A 10,988-nucleotide genomic window follows, 5' to 3' on the forward strand; every position below is an offset into this window, starting at 1 on the left:
TATGAATCATTTTATAGGAAATAAGGAAATAGAATATAAAGAAATTCCTGATCAATTTCAAGAAAAATCATTTATTTATATTCTTGAGCGATTATATTAAAAATAATTTATTAAATATGTACGATTAGTGGTAAATATTTACAGCTTTTAATCGCAAAAGATTTTATATCAATCTTCAATTGTTTCTAAGCTAAATATCATTCATGGAACGTGCAGAATTGATTTCTGTTATCATCAAAAAACACGAGGGATTAATTATAATTCTTTTCATAATTGTAATGCAGTACTTATCCTCTTGATTGGAACAAAATTTTTTAACTGGCAAGTGAGTCATTATGCATTGTCTAATAATTTCCTGCAATTATTGTACGTGGACTGTGAAATTATCAATCAAATTGAGAAAAATCGGTTTAGAAAGGCAGATGTAACAGGAAAAAAAAAGTAGAGGTTTTAACTGATGTTATTTTACGTTAGTTGTTAGACAAGCGTTTATATTGTTGGCTTGGTATTCTCTTTGGACTTTACCAATCCCCGTTAAAAGAGAAACAAGAATATTTTTAGAATTTCCACCCATTTTATAAATAGAAGCAAAGCAGCTCGGATCTCACTTCAGTTCAGAGTCAAGAACCCAACATGACAGCTAAATGCTATTCGAAAGGTAAAAATGATATATTTCATTCTTAGTAATGACAATTTTTGAATTATTTAAGTTCTATATAATTTATATTTTATTGAATAGGTTCAGAATACCCCAAACTGGAAGCTGGAAAGTTAAGGGTGTACAGTATGAGGTTTTGTCCGTTTTCTGAAAGGACTTTGTTAGTATTAGCTGCTAAAAATATACCGTAAGTTACTTTTTCATTTAAACTATACAATTATACAATTCTAGAGATAAATTAAAATTTATTTCTAGAATTATGTAATTGTGTACATGATATAATTAAATTTTATCGTACACACAATATATATATGTACGTATAAAAATTTTAAATCTAACCACTAAAATTCAATGTTAAATTTTCTTATTTTTATGACGTAATTTATGTAGTAAGTAAATTTTCAGTAAACTTAAATAAACTTTCTTAATTCAAATAAGAGGTAAGAAAAGAGAAATTAAATGTTAGAAAAATGTTAGTTTGAATTTAGTGCCAAACTGGCAAAAGATCAAATTTTTATTTTTTTACTTAAAAATAAATCTTTCTAGATTAAATTTTGCACTGTCAACCAATATTTGTTCATATGCTGAAATATCATTTTTGACTATTTTTTCCCGATAACTGTCAATTTTTTTTAATCGTATTTCTTTACAGACACGAAGTGATTAATATTAACTTGAAGGATAAACCCGAGTGGCTATTTGAGAAACATCCTCTTGGTAAAATCCCTATATTGGAACAAGATAAAAAATTAGTTGCAGAATCTATAATATCATCAGATTACGTAGATGAGATTTATCCGGACAACAAACTTACTGCTAAAGATCCTTATCAAAAGGCAAAAGATAGAATGGTGATGGAAGTGTTTGGAAAGGTAATGATTTTTATCTAGCTCAAACTAAATATAATTAATTAATTGTTTTTAGTAAATGTACAATTCCAATTGTCTTCATGTCTAAATCAGTAAAGAATTCTGGCTTACTTGGTAAAGATGCCATGTCTTAATGACACTACACTAATGGACTGACTACACAAGATGTTTTCAGAAGAAATTTTGACTTTGTTTTGTTTTCTTCTAGATTTACTATAAACATTTTATATGCAATATCACCATAATTATTATTTTTTTAAAAACAATGTTGCTTTAATATACTGTATATCAAATACATTTTGACAAAGCATCCTAGCATTGAAAATTAATGATCAAATATAAACTTGACACATGCAATAGTGCATTAAATACAAATATCCAAGAGCATAAAACTAAAATCAAGTAAAGCAGTTTATTTTGTTGTCTTATGCTCTTCAAACATTTGTTTTCAATTTTAAAACTAAACTTACAGCACTCTGTTCCATTAACTATACTGTTTCAAATTATTTTATATGAAAGTGGCATCTCCAAGTTGGTAAAATGATCTATTTACTGTAAGATTTCTTTGTAAAATCTCAATTTAATGGAATAATTGAGGAAAGGGTGTCCACTATTGCCAAAAAATGATATAATGTCTAAGTATAAAATAAAAATACAAATAAAATAAATATATATTAAATAATTTATACTCATTGATTCTAATTCAACTTTTAGTGTGCTTTGTTTGCAAATAAAAAAAGGATTTAAATTCTTCCTATAGAGCAAATTTTTTGTCTGTTAAATCAAGGGTTTACTGTAGTAATATTTGTACAGTACAAGATGGTGGGGCCTAACTGCCTGCCTTCAGTTCAAATTACTTAGTTTCAATGATTAATATTTAGCTTAATTAGAGCCTGAAAGAAATCTGGATTTAGATATTTGACTATTTATATCAATAGGTGACTTTAGCAATGTCTAAAGTATCCAGAGGAGGTAGCAGTGCAGGTGATGCGTGGAATGATTTAATAAATAGCATAGATGATTTTGAAAAAGAACTAAAAGACAGAAAGTCAACCTTTTTTGGAGGTAAAATCAACCTTTTTTTACAAATTTTTATGAATTTAATAATATTTAAAGAAATTTACACTTGTTGTTGCTTTGTTTTTCAGGAGACAAACCAGGAATCCTGGATTATATGATATGGCCCTGGTTTGAACGTATTCCAGTAGCACAAGCTTTAAATCCTTCACTTTCAGAATTCCCAACCGATCGTTTTCCTACGATAACAAAATGGGTGGAAAAGATGAAAGCCGATCCTGCCGTAAAGAAGGTATCTCTGTCACCCGAAATGCACGTTGAATTTATCAAAAGCACCAAAACAGGAGAACCAAATTATGATTTAGGATTATAAATCTATAAAACTAAATGATTGCCTTTTCATCCTTTAAAAATTAATTATTTTTTTTTTAAATTAAAAAAAATTTAATATAATCTATCAGTTTCTCTGCATTATCAATGTGTTATATAACATAACAGCATTTACAGGAGCGGATAAATTTTTTAAAAATATTTGTAAACTTTTTGAAATTTTTAAGTTCAATAAAATGATACTGATTTTAATAAGTATTGGCTTTTAAATTTTACTAAATGAAGTTTTTCTGAAATCAATCTTTAATGTTCTTTGAAGACAATGGCAAAGGGTAAATTTCTAGAACTAGAAAACTACTTTTAACTTATAGTTACTTATAAATTGTATTTATATTAATTCTTTAAGTTTGAGTGTTTCAGTAAGAGACTGAATAGAATAAACAAAGATTAGATGAATGTATTATACATCAAGTGTTAGTTACAAAATGAAGAAAAATAATGTCTTCTACTGTTCTAATGAGACAAATATAGATTTACAAAAAGCTATTTGTTTTCATTTGATAACACAATTTAAAAAAACTTCATGTGTCTAAAAATAAATATTTATATTAAGTGCTTTTATTACAGCTTCAAATATATTTTCTTAGACTTATTCTAACTCAAATTTGAATCCAGTATTTTCTAGTAAAGTTATAATTGTATTTATAATACAAGTGCTTAATATAAATATTTGTTGTTTTAGATCTTTTTATAACAGTATCAAAGTTGCATGAAGACAATATTTTCTTCTTCTTTACGTGTAAACGAAGAAAATCTATACAAGATTTACTCTAGATTTTTCAATAATAATAAGAAAGCAAATAATTTTGGTCAGTTTTAAGTATTGAAAAGAAAAAAAATTTATTTTTTTTGTATATATTTATATAATTTTTTTAAACTATTTATAAATAATAAAATCAAAATTTTGATCACAAATATGCAATTAGGACTCCCAATCTAGTTTTATTAAAACAAAACACCAATATTTCCAGAATAAAAATTAATTTCTAAATTTTTAAAATTGTACAGCAATAACAGAGAATTGATTTAAAACAATTGCTTTGTTCGGGTATTCTTGCTTAAAAAAAATCAGGCAAATCAGTTGTCGTAGTTCTGAATACCGCTTTCAAATAAAACTGTCTCAAAAATAATAAATCACAATTTAACCCCATTTAGTGATATTTTGATAAAGTCTATTCATACTATCAACAGGTGAATGTATTAACAACTATTTGAAAATGGCAACTATTATATATATAAAAAAAAATAATAAAAATAAAAGATTCAACTCCTCAATAAAACATAAAACAAAGTAAATAAAATGCTATTTCTAATATGGCAGCTTTTGAAATATTTATCACATTCTCTGTGAGGAAACAATTTGAAAATTTTGGGAGGAAATTTACATAATAATAATTATTGTTACATTGCACCAGTTAATTAATGATCTCTCTTGAAATTGAAAATACTTAATAAAATTCGAAAGTTCATGAAAATATGTATAAAAAGAATTATCACTTTTACAGACAATATTAAAGTTCTGCTGCCTGAAGAATGATCATTCTGAGATCATTAGCAAGATGGGAAACATCTACAACACTGTCAACCATTTCTTGAACAGCTGCAACTGAAGGAAACTGTAAAGCTGCTTTCTTTGTATTAGCTACCAATGTTTTTAAGGAATCACATAAATTATTTGCACACTGCATTACTTGAGATTTCACTGTTTGGTTTGTAACATGACACTGAACAGTATCACCAATATATACTAATTTATGAGCACTGATCACAACAAATTTACTATGCCCAATGAAAACTTTGGGAGGTTGGTTGTTTTCTATAGCTGACAGAAAGCCATCAATTGCATTTGTAAGATACAGAACATGAGATTCTGCTTGAGCACTATAAAATTGCAGCATCTGTACATCTTTTGTGTCGAGCAACTTTGGTGGTGGTTGTATTACTTTATCTTTCATGTTTTCTGACTGTTCAATTACATTCTCGATTTTCTCATCTGTTTTATTACTGTCTGTCCTTAAACACTTATTTGATTTTTCAACAGAGTCTTTGGATTCAAGATTAACATATTCATAGTCATTTACAACATCTTTGACTTCACTTGACGGGAAAGAACTTTTCTCAGACAAATGACTTTTATTTGGAGGTGGTAAAGGAAGCGGCCTTTCTTGAAGTTTGTTCATTGAAGATAATTTCTGAAATTCCAATTTTGCTTTGAGGTCAGTTGGTTTTGGTGCAATGGGTGGTTTCTTTGTTTCATTTATGTGCTGTGAACGTTTGAAAATAAGAACAGAATTTCCTCTAATGAATGATGCCACTGGTCGTACATCTTCAATTATACCCTGAGCACAGGCAACTAATTGGTCCAATTCGTCGGGATTATTTGTATCATCAGATGATATAAATTTTGAAACTTGCCAACCTTTATTATCTAGAGCTTGAATTGATACTTGAACTATTTGGCTTGAGTCAACCAAAGGTTTGAGTAAATTTGCCAATTTACAAGATAAAGTTTTATCAGCTGCATGAGTTGAATTAGCCAAAGCACCATGTGAAAAATTTAAAAATTCTTTTAGACTGGCATCAATTTTATAACAAGCTACTTGAATATCATTAATTTTATTATCCATTACATCTTTCCTCCTCCAGCTAGCACTAATGAAGCTAAATAACTTTGATATGGCACTTTGTACTTCTTGTTGTAATTTTACTAATATTTCCATAGCTGCATCCAAATCTAGTAATAATTCTTTTCCTTTTAAAGATTGTATGTCTTTTGTAATACCTGGATCTTTACTAACTGTAAGCCTATTTTCTAAATTTTCTTCTAGAGCCACTGGTGTAGGACTGGTGTCCCGTGTAACTTGAGGTGGCACATCATATACACCTTCCAATGATGGAGCCTGTGCAAGTTTTGGAGCTGGAGGAACATCATAGCATTCTGTTGGAGCATTATTAGCAGGAATGTCATAAACTTCATTAATACTTACATGAGAAAGTGTTGGAATTGAAGATTGAATAATATTTGTTTTGGCTGGTGATCCCTTAAGATTGGCTATTGGTCTTGGTTCAGGAGGTGGAATGTCATAGAGTTCATGGGAATGCTGTTCTAGACTGGATCTATTGGAACCACATAAACTAGATAAAGATAATGAAGGACTCAAACTTGAATGTCCACTAGATGGTGAGAAAAATGAGGAAGAACTAGCTGAAAGAACAGACACACCACTTGACCTATTAGATGCAGGAATGTCACAAATAAGTTTTGACGTAGGAATATCGTAAGTATCAGAAAGTGACAAACTATCTGTAGTAGAGGTGTGCCTTGATGGTGCTGGAACATCATAAGTCCCACTATCTTCCGAACTAGGTACATCATAATCATGACTTTTTGGAATGCTGTAAGTACTGCTTATTGTCGAAGAATCTGATGACACCGAAGTATGTGATCTCTGTTCATCAAGAGCAGATATATCAGGAGGAGGAGGTATTCCAAAACACTGAGCGAGAGGCCGAGGTTCATCGTAGGCTTCCTGCGTCTTTACTAATCTTGGGCTTGGAGGAGTATCATAACTACCACCTACATAAAAATTTTTAAAGGAAATTAAAATAATTTAAATTCATTACTGACAAAATAACAGTACCTTTTGTAATACAGTTGAATATTACATAATGACTTAAAAATATTTATTTATTTTTTATAATTTTATAAAATTTTAAATAAGCAATTTTGTATACTTATGTAAAAAACCAGTATAATAATAATAATTAGTTAATGGTAATAAAAAAATTCTCATAAAAAATGTAAAGATAAAGTTTATAATCTAATTTAAAATATCATTATATAATAATAGAAAAACTGACTTAATTCTATGAATTTTCATTTGCAGGTGTGAAATAAAACAAGGGTGTGTTCTTATTAAAAACTGTTGATAATCAAACTTGTTATTCAAGGACAACTACTAATATTAATCCTTAAATATTGCAAATAAGGATAATTTAAGTTTCAATACTATTGAAATTTTATATTTTCTTCGTGGTTTAAATAAATATTTCTATACAGATTTAAGTATTTATTAAATTAAATTCTCTATGATAAAATAGTATTAAGCATACCTTGGAGATTCTGTGCAACAATATTTGGTTGTAAAAATCTTCGATTTGGTAACGTTGATGAGTGAGGAGTCTCACTGGGTTCCACACTTTTATGACCAACTGGTACATCATATAAATAGACATCTCCAATCTTCTGTGGAGTGATAACCTAATGTAATTAAGTTAAATTTTAATACAATATTAACATATGTACTGAAACAGGAAAATTTCTTTAGAATTATTTGATAAATTGGTATTTTCAAGAGAATGCTACTTGAAAATAATACTCACTACTTAAAAATAATACTGAAAACTTAAGATTAAATTATCAGTATTGAAAGTTTAATGAATCTAACTTTCATTTGAATAAATTCAATTTAAAATACAACTGATTTGATTATTCTACCTTTCTAAACTGAATGTAATCAAATCAGATTTTCATGTTATGAAATGACAAAATTCTTTGGATATTAATTAGCAAGTAATGATTTTAAACTTAAATAATTATCAACAAAATACTAAAATCAATTGCAATAACTTATATAATTTTAATGTTAAACATTACATGATTAATTATTAATGATTCAAATTTTAATTAGTGTAAGCAATAGATTTTTAAAAGACTGTTTCTGACAGGTCTCAAAACTTTCCATTTAAATTACTGAATTTATTTCCATAAATAAATTTGTTTGTTTTAACTCTCACATTAAGTTTTATAGTATTGTAATATGTAATATGTTTTCTTTTAAATAAATGTAAATGTTAAGTAAAAGGGAAAGTCTTTATACTACTGTCCTTCAATTATATAAAGCCTAAATGCACATTTAACTGTACATTAAAGTCACAACTGAACAATAAGAACAAAAAGTAATAATACATCAATCCATTTATTATTTGTTGTTTTGCAAGTTTTTAAAGATATATTTAGATAGTTTCAGAAAAAAAGTAACAATAATACTTACAAAGCCATTAGATACTATCTAAAATCTTTCATTGAAAGGTTTCCTCTTCCTCATTTAGAAGCCTCATACATATAAAAAGAAATATAAACAACATACAAAACAGACTATCTTTCTATGCCAAATGTTATTCCTCATTATTATACAAAATCAACTATAAATAAAATATAACTTTAATCTCATGTTCAAAAAATATTGCATGGAAAACAAAGTCAAGACATTTATAGTTTGCATTTGAGGGGGGAAAAAAAACATTATTTTCTAGTATATGAAGATTTATTTTCCAATAATAAAAGATTCATGACTACATTTTAGATCAAAAATAGCACATTTTACAAGATAATATTGATGATATAGACAATATTCACAAATAATGAAGCAATGCAACAAATCAAACTGTAAAAAGTTTATTAATTTAATTAATTAATGTATAAAATAAAGCAACAAAAACATCATTCATTACAACCCAGCTATAAAATATAGTTCAATTTCAAAATGGAACATATATAAAATTCAAATAGTCTGAAAACAAAATCAAAACACATACACTCTTATTAATTCTTGTAGATAAAGCAATTCACCACAATAGCAAATCATTTTACTGATAAAAGTAATAAAATTTTGTTGTTAATTGATAGAAGCTTTTCTTAATTCAAATAATTTCCTTTTACACAACGTACAAAAATACTGAAGCACAAATCTTCACATAAAAATCAAAATATAGCTATACTCTTGTGTTACTTCTAAAAGTGAGAAGTAGGAAGCATCTCTGTTCCCAGAATTAGTTTTTGTTTTAATTACATACATGTCTGTGCAGTTTGCTGATTTTTATCCCAAAATTTCAGTACAATCTTATGAGTTTATTCTTAACAGTTCATTATAGTTGGTTCACTATCTCATTTGTTTACTTTCATTAATGTTCTGTTTTCATCCAATGATATTTTAAAATGTACAATATTATTACAACATTTTCATTGCTGTCTAATACATATTAAAGAAAACAAAATTTCTATACAATTTCTAATTGGAGTACTAAACAAACTTATTTCTTTCATTACTGCTTACAGACATTCTTTAATGACCTCATTAAGTGTTTGTTACTAAGGTAATTAGAGAGTTTTTAATGTTTAATATCATGCTAAAAACGTGGATTGATAGATAGGTAGGTTTTTCCACTGTTTGTGTCATTTGGGAAAATTGGTTGATGTTACTTGAACGACCAAGAATGAGTTAAATTTTCCTGTAAGAAATAATGGAAAATACTTCTGGATATCTTAATTTTTTTTTTTTTTTTTTTACTTATTTTCAGGAGTGCATTAGATTTGGATAATGGGTATAGCTGTATAAAGAAACTTGCATGATGATTATAACTTAACTGCCATTAGAATTATTTTTAGAATCTTATCCCAAAGCAAGCAGACATTAGATTTGTCCAAGATTCATTCAACTACAAATAGCAGTAATTTTAAATACTTGCAAGAAAATTTTAACGTTTGTATATCACATAATAAACATCTCATACTAACATATAATGACAACATTTATCTTTATAGATTATTTGATTTTTCTTGGAATTTGTCAGTACATTTATTACAGGACGTGCAGTTAAGAGAAATCTTTAGTTTTTTTTTCTATGAGCATAACAATAATACTAATTTCTTTAAATTATTTATATCTTGTATATTACTGCAATTATAAATAAAAACCAAACATAGAAAGATAAAATATTCCATTTTATATTATAAATTACTTTGTACAAAATGAAAAATTATTTTATGCAAATTTATATTTATTATACAATGTATAATTTATATAATAAATATATTAAGTACCGTATTTTTCGCCATATAAGACGCACTTTTTCTCTCCAAAATCGGGGGGAAAAAAGTGCCTGCGTCTTATACGGCAAATACAAAAGCCCACCATGGCCCTCCGCTGCCCCTCCACTTCTGCATACATACATAACCGCAGGAATACTCGGCCACTCCGTTCCCTTCCACCTCTTGGCGCCGTCTGATACCAGGAAGCTCCGCTCTGCCTCGCACTGGCTTTGTGCGGTCTTTGCCTCGCGCTGCGATTGGCTGGGCGAAGAGGCACGTGCCTTCGCTCTCTCCCGCGCTGGCTTTGTGCACTTTTTAGAGTCTCGTAAGCCAGCACGGGAGCGGGTGAAGGCACTCGTCTCTGCGCTCAGCTAATAGCAGTGATATATGTAGTATGGTATATCTGAATGAAATATATCATATTTCATACCACCCCATCAAGATGTCAAAGCAGAAGAGACTGGCATATAAAGTTGCTTTTAAGCTGGAAGTAATAAAATTTGCTAAGGAGCATGGAAACAGAGCAGGTGAGAGACACTTTGGGCCACCTCCAACTGAGAAAATGATAAGAGAGTGGAGGAAACAGGAGGATCAGCTCCAAAAGTTGGATAAAAGCAAGCACACTTTGCGTGGACCAACTGCAAAGTGGCCAGAGTTAGAGGTAGAAGTAAAGGAGTGGATCACACGTCACCGGCAAAATGGACTTTCTGTCTCAACAAAAATGATAATCTATGAGGCCAAACGCATTGCTGTGGAGAAAGGCATTCAGGATTTCACCGGATCACCATCGTGGTGCTATAGATTTATGAAGAGATCTGGCCTTTCTATGCGCACCAAAACCAGAATTGCACAAAAAATGCCAAAGGAATACGAATCAAAGATTCTGTCTTTTCATAAGTTTGTTATTGATGCGAGGAAGAAGAATAACTTTGAAATGAGCCAGATTGGGAACATGGATGAAGTCCCGCTAACATTTGATGTGCCGTCTAACAGAACCATAGATAACAAAGGAGCCAAAAGCATAACCGTAAAAACCTCAGGGCATGAGAAAACCCACTACTCGGTTGTGCTGTCCTGCTGTGCAGATGGTACCAAACTGCCGCCAATGTTGATCTTTAAAAGAAAAACATTCCCAAAAGAAACAATTCCACGGGGAGTCATCGTGCACGTTCATGATAAAGGG

The 10,988-nt window shown here is 29.1% G+C and overlaps 2 protein-coding genes across 2 annotated transcripts; one reads left to right on the forward strand and one right to left on the reverse strand.

Moving 5' to 3' along the window:
• The first annotated feature begins 569 nt into the window (after positions 1-569).
• LOC111617892 (pyrimidodiazepine synthase-like) lies at positions 570-3,126 on the forward strand. Its single transcript, XM_023359240.1, has 5 exons — positions 570-658; positions 740-845; positions 1,311-1,530; positions 2,466-2,592; positions 2,676-3,126. Exons 1-5 carry the CDS (start codon positions 634-636, stop codon positions 2,915-2,917), a joined length of 720 nt encoding a protein of 239 aa, XP_023215008.1. The 5' UTR covers positions 570-633; the 3' UTR covers positions 2,918-3,126.
• Positions 3,127-3,851: 725 nt separating this feature from the next.
• Positions 3,852-9,832, reverse strand: LOC111617907 (breast cancer anti-estrogen resistance protein 1-like). The gene is made up of 3 exons (XM_023359272.1): positions 9,818-9,832; positions 7,048-7,195; positions 3,852-6,511 (listed from the first exon to the last, which is right to left on the reverse strand). Exons 1-3 carry the CDS (start codon positions 9,830-9,832, stop codon positions 4,446-4,448), a joined length of 2,229 nt encoding a protein of 742 aa, XP_023215040.1. The 3' UTR covers positions 3,852-4,445.
• Positions 9,833-10,988: the final 1,156 nt, after the last annotated feature.

The sequence above is a fragment of the Centruroides sculpturatus genome, unplaced genomic scaffold (assembly GCF_000671375.1).
Source record: "Centruroides sculpturatus isolate CEXI.00-Female unplaced genomic scaffold, Cexi_2.0 scaffold215, whole genome shotgun sequence".
In the NCBI taxonomy this organism is placed as follows: domain Eukaryota; kingdom Metazoa; phylum Arthropoda; class Arachnida; order Scorpiones; family Buthidae; genus Centruroides; species Centruroides sculpturatus.

Coding starts and splice junctions, on each gene's coding strand:
- LOC111617892 (XM_023359240.1), top strand. CDS start 634: ATGACAGCTAAATGCTATTCGAAAG. Junction 846..1,310: donor TTAGCTGCTAAAAATATACC/GTAAGTTACTTT, acceptor ATTTCTTTACAG/ACACGAAGTGATTAATATTA. Junction 1,531..2,465: donor TGATGGAAGTGTTTGGAAAG/GTAATGATTTTT, acceptor TTATATCAATAG/GTGACTTTAGCAATGTCTAA.
- LOC111617907 (XM_023359272.1), bottom strand. Junction 6,512..7,047: donor TGTTGCACAGAATCTCCAAG/GTATGCTTAATA, acceptor ATTTTTATGTAG/GTGGTAGTTATGATACTCCT.